General features: G+C 35.9%; 1 protein-coding gene across 7 annotated transcripts in view; it reads left to right on the forward strand.

Moving 5' to 3' along the window:
• Nucleotides 1–19,466, forward strand: part of LOC127813103 (protein unc-13 homolog) — a 36,437-nt gene that overhangs the window by 10,672 nt on the left and 6,299 nt on the right. For all 7 annotated transcript variants that reach the window (XM_052353861.1, XM_052353860.1, XM_052353863.1 and 4 more), the window contains 10 exons: nucleotides 111–191; nucleotides 644–730; nucleotides 819–1,004; nucleotides 1,098–1,256; nucleotides 1,470–1,562; nucleotides 2,586–2,657; nucleotides 3,779–3,896; nucleotides 5,692–5,864; nucleotides 9,707–9,791; nucleotides 11,981–12,118. In XM_052353861.1, the coding sequence (XP_052209821.1) occupies nucleotides 111–191; nucleotides 644–730; nucleotides 819–1,004; nucleotides 1,098–1,256; nucleotides 1,470–1,562; nucleotides 2,586–2,657; nucleotides 3,779–3,896; nucleotides 5,692–5,864; nucleotides 9,707–9,791; nucleotides 11,981–12,118 (1,192 nt within the window). The remainder of the gene's footprint in view (nucleotides 1–110; nucleotides 192–643; nucleotides 731–818; nucleotides 1,005–1,097; nucleotides 1,257–1,469; nucleotides 1,563–2,585; nucleotides 2,658–3,778; nucleotides 3,897–5,691; nucleotides 5,865–9,706; nucleotides 9,792–11,980; nucleotides 12,119–19,466) is intronic.

Raw genomic sequence — 19,466 nt, forward strand, 5'->3', positions numbered from 1 at the left:
TTTGTTTAGCTCATTATCTACAGGTTTCTGGGAAGCTCATTAGATGATTTTGTACCATGTTCTTCTATTTGGAAAGAAAATTTCTGTTTAATGATGAGAATTTGTTTCAGAAACCTTGCTTCTTCAGAAGGGTATTGACCTTGGCATTAGCAGTTGGAGATTGTTCTTTTAATGAATGTCATGAAATCAAGGTTAGTCTTATTGCAAAATTATCTGTATGATTGCTGTGGGGTGATGGTGTTTGTCTTAATTATAAAGTATTAGTGAATACATATCTGTCCATTTGACACCTGATATCTTAAGTCCATAGGTAAGGGAGTTGTTCCTAGATACTTGGGCTTTTTATCTTTATCCCTTCTCATCTTTATCTCTTCTTAATTCTGCAAAAGTTAAAACAGGACATGTGGTAATTTAATTGAAATGCTGTTATTTCAAGTTCATTGAGTCAAGGACCTCCTAACAGTTTTGTTCTATGCTTTTAATCTTCCCTTCTTCTCTTCCTTCTTGGTCTTCAACACTTTTTTCGTGTGCCTTTTGTTTTTTCTGATTTTAGCTTATCTTTCATGTTAATTTGAATAAATACCTGTAGTAGTTGTTAGTTCATTATTATTATTATTATGGGCATAGTTTTATGTTTTTGCAGTTTAAAAAATCTGATGCTTCAGATGAGATTGTCAGTAGGAAGCTAAGAACATATGTGGAAACATCCATCAAAGCTGCATGCTATCGGGTTTGTCATGTTCGTGACTACACTGGTTTATTTTCTTTAGATAGCTGGTATGTTAGATGAAGTTGATACGATGCCTTAAAAATCTCAGGTCACACAGACCATAGATCTTGAATCTAAAATAGAAAAGACACATCCTTTGGCTCTACTTGCAAACAAACTGAGGTTGATTGCTGAGAAGGAGCTGAATTTATTTTTCCCACTGCTACGACAGTGGTACTCTGAAGCTGGGAAGGTCTCAGCCATTCTGCTGCACCAATTTTATGGAGAAAGACTGGTTTGCTTCTATACCATAACTCATTGCAGTTTGCAGACCTTGCTGTTTTGCTATGTCTGTGTTTATTGTTCTTCTGATTTTCTTGATCCATAGAAACCATTCCTCAAGGGAGTATCATGTCTTAGTGAAGATGTCAGGTCAGTACTTCCTGCAGCTGATAAGTTGCAGCATGACCTGACTTGGCTCTATACCTCTGCGCATGAAGATAATGCTTCACATTCTCCTTGCAATTTACAGTTTGATCCTTATCAGGTTAGGATAACTGTGGAAAGCAATTTGTCAATTGACTTTAACAAAAGAAACCTTGGCAGCAATTTTCAGGATGAGCATATCTGCTGAAGTACAAAATCTAAAGTTCCCTTATTATGTTGTGTTCGTTACACTTACAGTAAACTGTGTGTGGCTTTTAATTAGGTAAATTGCAAAATGCGATTTTAATCAATGTTTCTTCTCCTGTACATGCAGATTGGAGAAGTCTCAAAGCCAATTATTCTTGACTGGATTGTTGCTCAGCATGATCTCATCTTGGAATGGACAGGACGTGTTTTTGATCTTGAGGTCACTCTGACACTGAAGAATATTCTAGCTTATTACTGTGATTTATTTTTTGTTGCATTTATGTGAAAACACATGAAACTAGTCTAGAGAGAAGGAAGATGAGATAACAAGATATGGGCGTATGTTTAGGAGGGCGGGGACAAATCTATGTGTATGCCAAGGGCTCTAAGAAGTCTTTTTTTATTTTTGGGGTGGGGTGGGGGGGGTGGGTGTTAAGTTCTAAGAAGTCTTTAATAACACTCAGAGTGTTACACACTATTCGTCCCCTTTCAAGTATCTTTCTTACATAGTAGCAGAAATTTTTATATTTTCATCATTATAAGCCTTAACTAGGTGAAGTCAATTACATGAATTCTAAGACTTTATAATAATTTCTATTCATGTCCATATCTTCTGTATAACAACATTCAGAAGCCTTAATCCTAGTAGGTGACATAAATTTTAGACCTCTAGCCACTATTTATTATGCATGAATTCATTTCCTTTTTTTTTTCAGGGGTAAACTTGTATTAAATGAAATTAGTTAAAATTAAAATTGTGTAAGGGGGAACTGTAAGAGAGAAGGGATGGAAATACAAAATAAAATGGTAATCAGGTAATGGTGGTACTGGATATGGCTTGCTTCCTGGTGCCTGTGTGGGTTGGTTTGAAGGAAACAAGGACATGGGTCCCTAATGGCTGGAGTGGTTTACTACATTTTGTATCAGCCTCATGTAGCAGGTATAGAGTTAAAATCGACAGATTTAGTGTATTTCACACTAATATAAAGCATGTATGTGTTCACTTTTGAATTATGGTCATGGTACGCACTTATTTGATAGACCACTAGGGGATAAAGTGTAACTATACCAAATATGTTTTGCATACTTCTTGCTGCCTAAGAAACTATATTCTAGTATTTATCTTTAACTTATTTTGTAGAAGGTATGTTATTTGTGAGAGCCTGACATATTTTGAGCAACACTTTCTTCATGGGTTGATCATTGACATCTCACTCTCAAAGTATTTGTTCTTCTTATGCAGGAATGGGAGCCTTTGTCACATCAGCAAAAGCATGCAGCATCAGCAGTTGAACTTTTCAGGATCATAGAGGAGGTTGGTATCATTGATTCATTGCAAAATCAAGATTAACTCTATTAGGGGATAAAAAGGGCCTTTTCAATGCATGAGGCTCCTTGCTTTGCAAGGATCGGTGGAGGATCATATTTGTATACAGCCTTCCCTTACTTTTTTGCAAAGGCTGTTTTTACAATTTGAACCCGTGATCTTTCTGGTCACAAAAGAACCACCTTACCATGCTATCAAGGCTTGACCTCTACTACTTTACTGCAGTATTTTCTGTAATACCTTTACAACACATATCATCATAAAAAAACTTAAGAGTGGAAGTCTTTTTGTGTGTAGGCATATCTATTTAGTTGTCTTAGATTCCTAGGAGAGTCAATTTGTAGCCAGACTTCTTGGCTGAGATGGGTTTCTGTTCTTTGAAATTTCTTTTTAAGAGATACTTTCTCTGTTATTTGCTCTGTGTAATTTTCTCTTTAAGGAGTCCTTGTCTCTGGGTGTATCATTCTTCTCTTTTTATGATAATTTCTTTTTGAATAAATAATGATGTACATAAAGTGCGCATGCGCACACACACACAAAAATAAACCTTAAGAGTGGGTGAATCCTGTACAAAGAAATGTAGGAAACTGAAGTTCAGTAACTCTTATCAAGAACTAGAATATCATCTATAAACTGCATAAAGGAGGATATGCAAAAATGAGTGCCTGCCTTTTGGTCAAGAGAAAAGGAACAAAAGAATGTAACCCTTTAAATAGAAGTAGCACTCTCTAAGCCTTTAAAAGCTATCATATGTATATAAATATTTATGCCATATACATTATACACCAAAAAATATCAAAATGATGTAGTGTTTTCTTTCTTCTTCTTCTTGCTTTTGTTTTTGATACTTGGGTTCCATCCGTCTGATGCATTTAAATGTAGATATTTTTGGTTATCAGAATAGAGAAAGGAAATCAAGAGATTGTTTTATTAAGTTCTTTAAAATCTTTCTATTCCCCTTCCTCCTTTTCATTTCCATGTTTAATTGGCTTGCATTAATTCCATAATTATGCTGTTGCTGCATTTTCTTTTTCACTCCTCTTCTTTGGGCTTCACTAGCATTATTATTAAAATTTTTTCTATGGCCCTTCTATCCTCTTAATTTGCAGACTGTGGATCAATTATTTGGCTTAAGTCTCTCACTGGATATTGCACATTTACGAGCTCTTCTGTCTATAATTTTCCATACTTTGGATACCTATTTGCTGAGAATGGCCAACCAGATAGGTATGTCACATCAAAGTTTACTAGGATATTCAAACTGAATGCTTATATGCTTCTGTCTATGAGTCACAGAGACTCCAAAATGGGTATTGTGCCTGTATGTGTCAAGTATTTGTTAGGCGAGTCAAAGTACCTGTATAAGTGGTATTTTCATGATATTGAATGTTGTTAGTGTTTTTAAGTTTTTACTCAGTATACTGTAATATCTTTGAAATGTTAATTTATTTAAATCTTGAGTTAGTGTTTTATTTTATGTCTTCTGTATTTATTGTTTTGAGATTGAATTAATAAAAATAAACTTTTGGCTGTATCCCCATACTGCTTCTGTATCCTTTTTTTTTAGTAGCTGTATGCTGTTTACTCGTGTTTGTTTCTGTATTCTTATACTTACCCCATTCTTCTCAACTGTTTATCTTGTGTATTCCACGGTAAAGCCTATCTTAAAGTTGATGTTTTATTTATTATACCTGTCCCCCCCTTAATTTGTAGTATATAGGTTGTTTTACTTCGGCTCAAGGGGTAAGGCTTAATCCCACTAGGTGGATTCAGCTATTTGAATTCCAGGTCTCCAACCATATCTATTCATGACCATATGCTTTCTAAGGCCATTATGTCCTATCTCATGTCTAAGGGTTTCCCATTAAGCATTTTTTGGTTTTCCTCTTCCTTTTTTGCTACAAATTTCCTCCATCTCATCCACCCACCTCATAGGTGCTTCTTTTGGTCTACTTTTAATATGTCCAAACTATCTTAATCCTGATTCCCTTCTCTTATTTTCAATAGGTACCACTCCCACCTTATTATGTATGATCTCATTTCCTATGTTGTCCTTTTCTTGTATGGCTGCACATCCACATCCACCATAACATTTTTATCTCAACTGCGGCCATATCTTGCACATGTTGGCACTTAACTGCCCTACATTCTAAACCATACAATAAAGATGGTCTTATAATTGTCTGATAAAAGTTTTCTTTTAGCTTTAATGGAGTTTTATAATCATAAAAAATACTGGATGCACTTCTCCATTTTAACCATCCTGCTTTGATTCTATGGGTAACATTCACCATAATCTCCTAAGGTATCAAAATTGATCATTTTTTTTTCGATAAGTTGATCTCCAAGTTTCATAATAATATCATCTTTCACATTTAGATTTTAGTGAACTTGCATTCCACCTACTCACTTATTGACCTTCTTAGGTTAAAAGCTTTGGATTTTGAGGTGTGTCTTCATAATTTAAGTTAATTCTTCACACCTTCTTTTATCTCATCTATAAAAAAAAAAAAAAAATCATTTGCAAATAACATACACCAAGACACTTCTTCTTGGATGTGTTTTGTGAGTTCATCTACAGCAAGTGCAAAGAGGTAACAACTCAATGCAGATCCTTGATATAATCTAATTGTAATTGGGAAAATCTCTGTATCTCTTTCACAAGTGTTCTGCTTGATGATACATGTCGTCAATAACCTGTATATAAGCAATCCAAACTTATTTCTTCTTTGACACATTCCACAAGACTTCTCTAGGTACTCTATCACAGGCTTTCTCCAAATGTATAAATACCCCATGCAAAGTGGGCACTATACAGTCAATAAAATATTACACAGACTGTATCAACACATTATTTGGTCCCAGCATATTTCTGCCCTGGTAACAGTAAGATTCAGCTGTAAATATTTTGTGGGAAGTTCTTATTTTGATTTAATACCTTAACATGGCTATGTCTGTCATGATTGATGTGTCACATTTGGTGAAGTTGTGGGTATTAACTATGATGTACTGAATAATGCAGTTGAGAGACACCATCTATACCCTTCTGTTCCTTCTTTGACACGGTATGAGGAGACAGTCTTTCCTGTAACAAAGAAAAAGTCGTATGGTAGTGTGCTTCTTGAAGAGGAAGTCAATGATAAATTGAATGCACTGACAATCTCAACGCTCTGCATCAGATTGAACACTCTTCAAGTGAGTGCCATCTGATTTGAATTTATTATCAGCTGATCACATAAATTAACTATAATCTACAAAAGTTTATTCCACTGGTAGTATATCTTTAATACTTCAGTCTCCTATATTTTCCCATTCAAATCTTCATATTAGCTTTAAAGCTAGTTTGGTTTTTTGTTAGTTTGAAAGAGATAAACCTAAAACATCATATTTTCTTTTGGGAATAAATGAAAACCTGAAAAATAGTGGTCTCGTATCTTGTTTAAGGTCCTCCTTTCAAGGAAGAGATTTTGATTGGCCATGTAGGAAATCATTCTGAATTATTTGACATTTGTAAAGGGAGCCTTAGATAGAAGTTACTGAGAGAAGTTTGGCATCTTGAAAAATCCAAAGAGGAAACGATTCAGAAGAAAACTTGGTTGATTGTTGAGGTGAGTCAAAATAGTGATCTATGTTATAGGAAATAGCATGCTCATTTCTCATCAATCTATAACCGTACTCAGTGATGCCCCATTAAAGATGAAGCTTGGAATGCGTATCTGCACTATTGTTAAGCTGGAGAAGAATCATGAATTTTGATTCACCTTTTAGATATTGTGTAATCATTTTCTCGTAGTTATCTAGGAAGTGTTTCGAATCTTACCGTTCATGATTGCTTGTAAAAATGGGAAAAATTGTATTCTTTGCCTATCAAAAGTTTGCAGTTGAGAGCACAAAGGGTCAAGGTAATAGAAGAGGGGTGAACAGCATGGAAGAATGGTATTAAATAACCTTAAAAGCCTTAAAAGGCTTTCAGAGATTGCTATCCAACAAAGAAACAAAAATAAGCGAACCAACAATGAAAAACGAAAACATGTGGATAGAAATTCAGTTACATATTAAAAGGAAAGAAAAGGGACCAATTCAATTAGCACAGTGATTGAACATCAATCACTTGTTCTGCTACCAAGTTAGCTCCTATTTTTAACCATTCTGTATTGACTTCATAAGATTTGGGTAGTGAATTGTATCCTTTTAGCTATGTTCAACACTATTGGAAGCTTTATATTTCAAATTAAATTATGTCAATAATAAAGAATTATATGTTGAATCAAACACCTTTATCTAATTTTCAAATTGGTTCCCCTTTATAGCAAGAATTTAGGCTTTATATTTTTTTTTAAATGAGCAAGAATTTAGGCTTTATATTGTATCAGGACCTATAGAAGCATTGCTAATGAATAATTTTTGTTAGTTTTTAATAAGGTTTTAGTGGTTAGACAGATTACAAAACTTTCTATCCACACCTCTTAAGGGCAAGAGTAAGCTGATACTGTTATAAGCTTCTAAGGTGGATACCTGAACTCTGAACTATGAAGCTGGAAGGAGAACTATTCTTATGTTGCAGAATGAGCTAAGAGGTGGGTGGAGGTACCACGTCCACAGCAAGCCAGGACAGATGTCCTGAACCAGCTTCCGTAACCTGCCTGAGATGCCAGAACTGTTGCTCCAGGACTTCAGTTGACGAAGTTGAGCTAGTTATGTCACCCATAAGAAAAGGCACAATCTAATCAAAAGGAAGATTCCTACACATTCCATGTTAGGCCAGAAAGAAACTTCAGGCCAACAAAACTGTTTAGAATGATCTACTAAATATGTAATGGAGGGACCTCTTCTTCTTCTTCATTAAAGAAATATTCCTTCATTAAAAATGACTGTCAATCCACAAGTTGACACAAAGTTAGAATGGTGTGAAACTAGTGAACCAGACAGGCTAATTTTATGAGCTTACACTACAGATCATCCATATGCAAAGGGAGAAAAACTATGTGCTCTTATGGATTGCGGGCTGAAGACTGGTCTTAGTAACACAATGATAAGTTTGTAGATTTGAGATTGTGGAAATTTGCTCCTTTGACATTTGATATTATCTGAAACTGAAAAGGTAAGAACATGATACTCTCAAAGTTTGCAAAGAGAATGATGGAGGTGTATTTGATCTTGTTGAAACATCAGCAAGCAATTAATCAGGAAGGGTCCTTGAAATGGAGTGGATCTTCAATAACAATTAGAAAGAAATTGAGTTTTGAAGAAGAATGTTTTCATCTGTTCAAACTTCAAAAGGGTGCTCCAAATTGTTACTAGTATTCATGCCCAGAATATCCTAGAACTTCTACACCTTCATTTGACTTAATAAAAGAGTCATCAGCATCTTATGGTTTCCTTCCCAAAACCTCTTATTGGATGACCTCTTATTAAATGCTAATATTAGGTTGATAAATGAAGACCCTAATTTTTTTTAATCCGTTATATTTCCTTGTTTTTGTGTGTCTGAAACAGGAAAGTCTTTGTGCATCTTAGTTATCAAGTTTTATCTTTTGACACTTAAATTGAATACTGTCCGTGTCTCATCAGGTTATAGAATAGTTAAATTTATTGGCAAAATTTCAAAAAGTCGTAGTTTAATAATGTGTAAGCTCCCTTTCCACCAGTTATTTAAGTTTACACTACCTTATGCATGATCAAATTCCTGGCCTGGAGACTTCCTTTTTGCTTTGCATTAAGGACTTATCATGCTAAGTATGTCAAAGAGATCCTTCATGTTTCAGATTCCTGACATAAAATGTTCAAAATTTCAGGTTTAGATCTAACTATGGCTTTCTGTTTTGTGAAAACTTGTTGAGTTGATATATCCTCCAAGATTGCTTTTTTTAGGATGGTTGGTTATCCATGAGTGTATCTTTGCCTTAAATAATTTGATCAAATAAAGAGAAGTCCTTTCAGTTGCTGCTGCATGCGCAAAGAAGCAGGGGAGTTTGTTTATTATTTTATGCATTTGGAGGGTGGTAGATATGAAGGCCGTTCTACTTTGTCCTGTTGGTTTTCTACAGAACAGAGGATTTATTTCATTATTTGGGATGGTGTAACACGATAAGGGAAAGGAAGGATATGGTGTCTGTTTTGGTGCTTGCTGTTAACTTTTATGCTTGTGGAGGAAGAGGGATAGCTATTCTATGAACCTTTGAAGTCAATGAGGCTTCAAGGAGGTACATGAAGAATAGAACTTTGAGGTTCCTCTATAGTTGCATAGCATGTGTATCTGGGCCATAGTCTGTATGTTTTATAGATTGTTTTGAATTTTGCAGAACATGGATTCTTGGGAATGTTTTCCAGTGTAAAATCCCTTTAAAGCTAAAAGTTATGTTTTATTGGTTGACTATAAGACCAATTTCTTGTATGGCTCAAACTGTTAGGCAATGCAACATGTGCAAAATATGAGCATACCTAAAATCAGAATGTTATTGTAGAGTGGTTCTTATTGAAAATAAGATGTGGGAGTCACAATTAAGATAGCTTGAACATGTGAGACGACTAACAAAAACACCCATAAGGCAAGTTCACGAAATAGAGGAAATTTGTAGCAAAGTTGGGAGAGGAAGACCAAAGAGAACTTGGTGGGAGATCCTTAAACTTGCTGTTGATAGAGATTGCTGGAGCTCTAGAATTCATGTGACCAAAACCACCTAGTGGGATTAAGACTTGTGATTGTTATTGTTGTATTTTATGGCTCGTCTTGTATTTTATGGTTCCCATCTCTTCTTGTATTTTATGGCTCCCATGACACTTGTTGCTCTTGATAGGAAACTAAAATCTATTTTCAATTTGTCATAATATAGACTATTTTTTTTTCCCTTTTAGAGGAGTGTAAAATAGAAAACCCTTCGTCATCTGGAGAGTTTTGTGCACTTCATTAGTTGAAGTAGTTTGTCTCTGCATGACATGCCATTCCATTTTCTGTTATGTTTTACTATCTGCATAACATGCCATTCCATTTTCTGTTATGTTTTACTATCTGCATAACATGCCATTCCTTTGTGCAGTATATTCAGAAACAGGTTAACATGCTAGAAGATGGAATTAGGAAATCATGGGCACTTGTTGGACAATATGAAAATCAAACACAGTGTAAGTTCTACAAGTCCTGTCATGATTCACATTTCTTACACAATTAAATATCTCTGTTTTATCCTTAGGGAGCCTTATACTTGATTCATACCCAAATGTGGAATTACATAGAATGGTTGTACTTTCACATAAAAAACATTGTGGTTGACTCTGTTATTACTTATTAGGACAAGTAGTTTATGAGAACATGTTCTAGTGTTAGTCAACTAATTCAGGATGTGATGAAGATAGACCGAATGTTTCAGTTTCCTAGAAGATTGACATGGAATACTAGTGGAGAACTCAAACGAATTAATCTACTTTGCCTAAAAAAGCTACTAAGGGGCTTACCGAAGGGTGTCAAAAAGACCAAAATGCCCTCGCCCCAATTGCAAATTTTCAAAAGCTGCCACTACCTTGTCCGCTGCTCTCTTCTCTCTCCATGGCCACCGATGCAACCGCTGATCGTCGCTACCTTCGCCTTGCCGCCTTGTTGCCGTTGCTGCATCGCCTCAGTGGCGGTTGGAGAGGCGATGAGGCAAGGCTACGACAACGAGGTGAGGCAACGGCAGCAAGGCGGCAAGGCGAAGGCAGCGGCGGTCAGTGGTTGCATCAGCGACCGTGGAGAGGAGAGAGCAGCGAGCAAGGCAATGGCAGCTTTTGAAAATTTGCAATTTGGGGCAAGGGTATTTTGGTCTTTTTGACACCCTTCGGTAACTCCCTCGATTGATCTGTCCAACTCAGTAGCACTGCCCAACTCAAATTCCAGTGCTCTGACAAAATATAAAGAAGCTTGTTGAAACTTGCCTAAACTCTACAAAACATTTCTGAAACTATAAGCCGTTTTCACCCTCATACTTTTTCCTTTGTTTGAATTTTGGACTAAATTTTTAACTGTTTCAATAGTAGTATCCAACTTTAATTTTGCCTCAATTTCGGATGCCATTAGCCTTCCATTAGAAAAATCGTTAAATGCTGACATGGCTTACAGAGGTGGCTGCCAACTCAGTAATTTTTGCCACATCAAAAAATAGAAATCTATATAAACATATTTAAATATAATTATATAAATAATTTTTGCCACCCATCGTTGCTGATGGAGATTCTTTGATGTGGCAAAAATTACTGAGGGGGCAGCCACATCAACCACCCATGTAGGGCATGCCAGTATTTAAAGATTTTTACTCGCAGAAGGTTAATGGCGGTCCAAAATTAAAACAAAATAAAGTTGAATGGTACTATGTTTTCTTGTCTATCATTCTCACAAGCCTCAATTCTTGATGTTGTCATTGGAGAGAAAAAAAACACTTAGAGCATATGCTTGCAAGACAGATCTGCTATATTGTGGGAACAATTTATGTTTCTCCACTATATTGCAGTAATTTCTATTTTTGATAATTTGGTCAATTTTATCTTATTGGAACCTATTTACATTTACCCTTGTAAATTTATAATTCATAAGATCAATTTGTATGATGTCAATTCTTTTTTTTTGTATTGAATTGTTTCCATTATTTGTGCCTTGAGTTTGCATGAATATTTCTATAGCTCTTAGCTTTTGTTCCAATATATTTTCATATGTTTTTAAAACCTGTGTGGTTTCTCTTATGTTTCTAAATCATTTGCATTTTATATTAACCAGACCAACATATTTATGGCACAATTGAATTTCATATTTACTTAAGATAAATGTTGGAAACTAATATAGGGTTTTTAATTAATGGAATGGGAGTTTAAGGTAAAGTCATTGTCCAGTTAGACATGTTGGTCACATTCTGTATTCTCCAAGTGTTAAAAGTGTTCCACTTTGGTACTTCACAATTTTACAAGTGTCAAACCTGGCATGGGTTCATGATTGTAGAGTTACTAACACTTGAATGCTGTGGGCTTGATCTAGTAGGTTTTGAATATTTTTGGATAAATATGTGGTTCCATTCAGCACATTAAACATGCATATCATGGATTCCCATGTGTAATAGACAATAAATCTAACTGAAACAGCACAGTGAAGAGCAAGGAATAAATCCATACCGTTGAAGGATAAAGGAAACTGGGTTTTCTGTGCTGTGACTTGTTGATTTGACGTCTTTCCTATGCTCTGGTAGTATAGTTATGAAGTTGTAGGTTTGCTTCAGAATATCAATTTTTATGCTTTTCTCTATTTTTTAAATATGAAATTAATCACAAATACACACTCCTGTAACATTCAGCCAAGGAAAAATCCCTAGAGCCTTCAAAGAGCCCTGACCGGAGAAGTATTGAGTTGGTTGATGAGCTATTTATTGCCAACTTTGATAGCATCAAGGACACTGCTGCTGATACAATCAGGGAAATCTGCGACTTCACAGGTGAAACAATGTGATTAATCATTTCTATGTATTTTTGTCCAGAGTACACCATATGTATTTCATGTATTTATGAAAGCATTTCTTTCAGGTATTTATGGACCCTCAAATAGGATTTGCAAATAGTTATAATTGTTCTTGTATGTTCGTTTAACTTATCCAATGTGGAGTATGCTTGCTTTTACTGGGAGAGCATTAAATTTTTTAGCATATGCGGACAAAATACTAGCAGGAGATTTAGTGATGGGAATAAAGAACAAGAATATCGAACCTATTTTAGGAGGGAAAATAGGATTATGAAGCACTGAGCCTAATCATTTTAGGTTTAGTATTTATTTTATATTTCAGAATTATCTAGAATTTTACTTCTCGTAGGATTCTAGACCTTTTTATATTTCTAACATTTTAAGATTGGAGACTATGATACAGAATTTGATTCTCTATTGGTATTCTCCTCTTTCTGCTCTCTTCTCCTTATTCTTCTCTCTTCTTTGTTGTCATCAAAGAATACCAACACAAATTTTCTAAGGTAAGGTTCGAATATTTGGTTCATGAGGGTTTAGAATGTGGCTGGGGCGTTGGTAAGGCCAAAATGCATTACGGTGAATTCATAGTGGCCATGATGTGTCTTGTAAGCTGTTTTTGGTATGTCATTAGGGTTCATACAGATTTGATGATAACTGGATCTAAGGTCCAATTTGGAGAATACCGAGACATGTTTAAGTTCATCTAATAGGTCTTCAATGATAGGAATTGGGAATTATCTTTGATGGTAATGGCGTTGAGCTAACGGTAATCAATTCAGAAATGTCATGTACCATCTTTCTTTTTAACCAAGAGTATGGGTGAGGCAAAAGAACTTTGGCTTGGTCTGATTATAGATTGGTTCAACATGTCTTTCACAAGCTTTTCAATCTCTGATTTAAGCTTGGGAGGGTATCTGCATGATCAAATGTTTATTGGTTCAACATTTGGCTGGAGAGGTATGGAATGATCAAAGGGTCTCTTAGGTGGCATTGACTTAGGTTCTCCAAATAGGTCCTGAAATTCAACCAGTAGTATATCTAGTAGGTCTAATTCGTGTACCTAAGATGAGGCTTGAGGCTGATTGTGGATGGCCATCATACACCCCCCTTCCAGCTCCCCATGACCTTTTGTTTCCTCCCCAACTTCAATTGAAAATAGTTGTGCCACCTGAGATAATTTGCTCCTAAACAATTTTGTCACATTCCTAGGGTTACCTAGGGTTGAGACTGGAATAAGGGGGGGAATTGGAACAAGAGAATTGAAAGGAGGGAGAGAAATTAGCCGAAAGGGAGGGAGAAATCAGAAAGGATCGAGAAACGGATAGAGAGAATTAGAAGGAAAGGATTTCAATCTCATTTCACATAGCATTCCATCCTCTTACAAGTAGCCCTTTTATAGGCATAGTTGGCTGCTAACTGAATTCATAACAGTACCCATGTGCTCCTAATAGATTACAAAATATCTCCTAACAAACTATTGTAACCCTATTACAATATTGCCCCTCTATTGCTCCTAGGGTCATGACAAATTTCTGCAGCCTTTTCCCTTGATCATCTTGTAAGTTCCCATCTCCACATTCCCTTGGAGAACCACCCTCTGGTCTTCTTTTTCGAGGGATACTTCCATCTTATTGAAATCAAAATTAATCGGGCTCACCCCCTTCATCCAATCTACCCCCAATACTATGTGGCAGCCCCCGAGTTTCAACAATCTCAAGTCAGCTTCAAAAGTCTCCCTCTGCATTTTCCGATAGAAGCCCATGCAACCAGACTTACTCACCACCTTACTGCCATTAGCAACAGTTACTAATAGCGGCTGTGTGCTAGCCAGCTTACAGTTCATCTTCTTAGCCGTCCCTTCGACAATGAAGATGTGGGTAGTCCCACTATCGAGCAAAACCATGAGTGTACCATCATGCACTCTTCCTTCCACTTTAATTATCTTACTGCTGGCCATCCATTTAATTGCATGTAGGGATATTGCTCCATTTCCCTCTTCTTCCATTTCATTCACTACTGCTAGCCCTTCTTCCTCAATGTCATCTTCATCTTCTCCCCTTTCCAATAGAAGTAACTGCAGCCTGCATTGATGCCCCGGTGAATACTTATCCCCACATCGGAAGCACAAACCAGCTTGTCTCCTTTATTCTATGAGTTTCCCCCCTTGTTGCAAGGATGGGGCAGATGATGGAACTGCCTGATATCTGAATCCTGCACCGGTTTTAGTGAGTTCCTTCCTCTGCACCTTGCCTTCTGCCTGCATCGCGCCCTGGTTTCCTCCCTTACTTTGCCTCCTCTGTTTCTTCATTAATGCTTCCATTGATAACTCCTGCAGTGAAGCACCCTCAGCTGCTTCCTGCACTGTCTTAGGCTTCAACTTCTTCACTGTTGGCCTAAGTTCATCACTCAAGCCACTGACAAAGCTCGAGACAAAGTATTCCTTGGTCATGTATGGGTTACGGATCAGCATGAGTGATTTCAGCTCCTCAAATTTGAGTTGATATTCCTGTACTATCCCGTTCTGTTTCAACTTAAATTCTTCTACTATATCCATCGTGCCACGATCTCCAAACCTCTCACACAACCTTGTAACAAATTCTTCCCAATTGCAACCGAAAGAATGGATAGACACCCAAGAGGGGGGTGAATTGGGTTTTAAAAACTTTTTCTTAGATTTTAAACACTCTTTGGATAAAATAGTTTGAGCTTTTCAATAACTAAGACTGATGCTTTAAATAAAATATTGACAAAAAATGAAGTGAGTTAAAGTAGAATAAATTTAATACAAAAGGATTGATTCTTTTAATGTTTTAGTCAACTATTGTTGAGATTTTTAAAACTAATATCAAGGATGTTGAAAAATGACTCAAAGAAAACACTTGAGATAGAAATAAAGCTTGCCGAATTAAAGATGAAAGTGCTGAAATGAAATGAAGAAAACAATGCAGCACATAGAAAATTTATAGTGGTTCGGGCTCAACTACCTTACTCCACTCTCTTGTCTCCTCACCAAGGATTTAACAATCCACTTAGCTTTTCTAGGCTCAACTATAATTTCAGCTTTTCACAGGTGTAGCTGTAACCTCCGCTTTTCACTGACAATAACCAATACAATCGGTTTTTAAAGGCTCAACCGAAACCACTACCTTTTAAAGGATCATGCGTAACCTCTTGCCTTTTCAAAGGATTAGGCGCAATCTCTTGCCTTTTAGGGATCAGGCATAACCACAACAAGATATAAGAAATTTACAATTTGAAACCAACTAGAGAAGCTCTCACAAGATTTGAGATTAAGTACAAAAGATGCTTCTCACAACAAAAAAGAGAGATAGAAAGAATAAACAGAATGTAAGCACTCTTTTTCTATTCGAAGATGAAAGCTTGAAGAATTTTTTTGGCTCAAGTTAGTGGGGAAGAATTCAAGAACGACAGCCTTTATCTTCAACCTCATCTCCTTTTATAGTTGTTGTTATAAGGATGAGAATCTACAATGACATCTTTCTTTTTTCATAAAATAATCATTAGAATATTAAAATATCATGCCCAATTATTTATGGAATATTTAGAGCCTTTTTAGAACTCAAACGGTCCAATCTGTGCCTTAAAGCACGTGCAACGGCTAGTTTAACGGCTCTATTTTTAACTTTCAGTACAAAAATAATCGACTAACTCAGGCACTTACTCAACTAATGAAATTTATAATCTAGTATATTTTGTTTGCACTCTATAATACTTCAGATACTTGATTGAACTCATCAGATACTCGAGTAAACTTATCATCTACTCGATTTAATTTGAAATACAGAGAGCTCTCATAAAATACTCGACTATCACTTACTAATAGTCAATTATCCATTAACATACACTCGATTGCTCTTAAAAATACTCAATTAAAGCCTTATAATCATGAACATTCGACCATGGGATCATCATACACGACTAATACAAGAATATATTCGATTATGCACATCTCTTAGTCGATTACAAAGGCATAACACTCAGCTATCACATAGATCACTTGATTAATTTTGAGATAGCCGAAACCTTGCAATAAATACTTGATTGCAAGAAGCATACACTTGATATATATTCAAACACACTTGATTATGCTATGCCTCACTTGATTATCATTTAAACAATATAATGTTGAATATCATCATCAAAACACTTTTTCCTCAATATCAACATCTAAACATCATAAGCATTAAGCTTATCCATAAAACACAATTTTCTCATAGCTCAAATAAATACAAGTGTTGTACATCTAAATATCATAAGCATTAAGATTATCCATAAAACTCAATTTTCTTATAGCTCAAATAAACACAAGTGTTGTTTGTGAAAGTTGGATAAATCTAACTTTCCAAATACATCCACTTAAAAAAAAAAACCTTAGAGGAGCCATGAACAAGAGATATCCTTAAAGCACATGGCTTTGATAGCAAGTTGAGAGCAACACATATTACTCAACTAAAAACATCCTATTTCTAGATTCAAATCATTTCAGCATGAAACATAAGGATACAAAACACATAGAAACATTCATATGTCAAGTAACTTATATTTTACTTGACTGAAATAAAGCACATCATTAACACAAAGATACTCTAGCTTGATCATAATGAAAACTCATTTATATACCAAGACAAGAGCACATATCAAGATGCTCTAATTCTAGCATCATGATTTATCAATCATTCACAAAAAACACATATACACTTAACAAAGCATACATGATTTCTTATCCCATAAGCCCTCAGCCACATATACTACTAATGCATACATTAAGTAATTCTTGAAAAATAGGAACCTTAGAGATCTATTACTCAAATGCATTTAACCTAAACATAAGCAACACTTAGGAAGTATTGCTTGAGAACATATAGCATTTAAATTCTATCTATATCTAGATGCTTTAAGATAGCACCATTTAATTGCATCTATATTCTTATTCGAGTGATTAACCATCACTCGACTATCAGCTTAAGAAGCAGCTTGACAAGATACTGTTTGAAATCAACAATCCTATAAACACTTGAATGATTTACTTATCAAGCAACATGCATTTAGTATTATAAGTTCTTTAAGAGATCTTTCCAAAATTTTGAGAACTTTAGGAAATTATGTTCTATGAATTAGAGCTTGGAATTGCTTGCCTAAGCACACATATGCATACTCTCAAGAGCTTAGATGATTGACACTAAAGCACGTTGCTCTTAAATTTGAGAAATGCTTTCACATATTTGAGTACTTAAGCTATTCTCAACCTTAAGCTTACTCTAAGTGTCATGAGGATATTTGACATTTATCCATGACACTAACACATTAGGATACTTAGCATATCCCTTGAAAATTTAGAGCATCCTATTATTATATCAAGCATATTGACAAATAATAACAGAAACAAGATAAATCACACAAATACTAAGGTTGTTGACGCAAGCTTATCATGAAGAATAAGGCACAATAAATCCTATGAATCAAAGCTCAAGTACCCACACTTGAGTATATGATCTTTTTCACAAAAGATATGATGCTGACTTGATGTTTAACACTTAAACATTAGACAACATATATAGAATACATTACTCTATAACTTGAGTAATGATGCCACAAAACACTTAGCATATCATGAGCTCCACAAACCACTCATGCATTATCTTTTAGGATAACCCCAAAGAAAAACATAAAAGATATATCAATAAAACATATGGCTAGAGCAAATATAACACATATAAGAACAATCATACTAATAGATGCACCTATCAAGGTTCCTTGACCTTACACATATTCAAGGCAACCTCAACTTATATTCTGAACATATCATTAATCAAAATAGGAATACAAAACATATCAATAAGCCTATAAGAAAATAATATAAGAAGACATTAAAGTTTTGGCATGGATGCAGTCATCATCAAAATATCTAGATCATGCAACTCAACAACAACCATCTCTAACCCTAGACCATCCCTGGAACCACACATCCCGATTGTCGTTTAGATAGGCAGGTGCCAGGGTAACCCTCTAGCTATCGGCCACTCAATGGATGCTGAACAACTTCTCACATCGCCTTACCCACCATCTAGGCTTTTGCCCCTCGAACAGAGGTAATTATAGTTTTGGTAGGGGGAGGTAACCTGTATCTCCTGTCGCTTTTCTACCACATTTTCACCCATGGTGGCTGGTTCAACCTCAAACTCCAAGGATTCAACTATCCTGTTGTTGGTTCCAATTCGCGGGAGAATTGGTTCCAGCTTTTCTCTAGGGGGGAAATCAAGTGAAATCCTTACCTAATTTTGGCTGGAGAACATGAGCATGAATTACTACATTTGTTCACGTAACATGTTGTTCTGCTCTTGCATCTCTTATTGCATCTGATTTTGCATATCACCGCACAACCGATTTGTGACGTCGTCCAACTTATCAACCACTGTCCCAATCATCTCCTCCATGGATCCCATGCGATTCTGCATCTCTGCCACCGTCGTTGTTACTTGTTGCAATTGAGACTCCATTTGCTTTATTCGGGTGCCGTCGGCCATTGGTGGATTGATTGTTGGAGAGATCGTCGGCCAGGAGCTTGCTTTGATACCAGAATGTTAGATCCTAGATTTGACAAAGAATTCTCAAATGGTTTGGAAGAGAATTTGGCGGGGAAATGAGAGAGAGAGAGAGAGAGAGAGAGAGAGAGGAGAATTAGAGAATTGAGGGAGGAAGGATCGAGAGGGAAAGAGAGAGAATTGGAGTTGGGAAAATCAGAAATCTTCAATTGTAATCGCTAATTTGAAAATGGCTGGCTCAGTTCTTTATATACTGATCCTCAGCAGTAGGTTGGTGCCAGAAACGGTTATCCAATCTCCGAGTGCAATTGTAGTGCTTATAGCTAGGCACAACTCCCTACAGCTATGCTACCCCTCAATGTAAAAGCCTTATGGTCTAAGTACATGACAAATGATTGAACCCTTATGGGTTCAACATCAGCATCATTCCTCACTCCCCCCTCTCATGTGCACGGTTGGGTTCTGATCAAATCCATACATATATATATATATATATGTATATGGTGACTGGTAGAAACAGAGATGGATGTTTTTCTTTTATTTTTAGAAAATATATTTATATATATTTCCATTTTCAGTGCATTTTTATAATAATTATAATATATTTTCTGTTCAACACCTCAGTCCAGGTTTCAAAATATTTATCTCGAAGGATTTTATGGGTGCAAAATGTAGGACCAATGACATGGAGGGTAGCTTCTACTGCCACTCCAACCAAAAAGAATTTACTGGCTAGTTCCTCTGTTAGAGGTAGTGATGTCA

The sequence above is a fragment of the Diospyros lotus genome, chromosome 11 (assembly GCF_014633365.1).
Source record: "Diospyros lotus cultivar Yz01 chromosome 11, ASM1463336v1, whole genome shotgun sequence".
NCBI lineage: Eukaryota > Viridiplantae > Streptophyta > Magnoliopsida > Ericales > Ebenaceae > Diospyros > Diospyros lotus.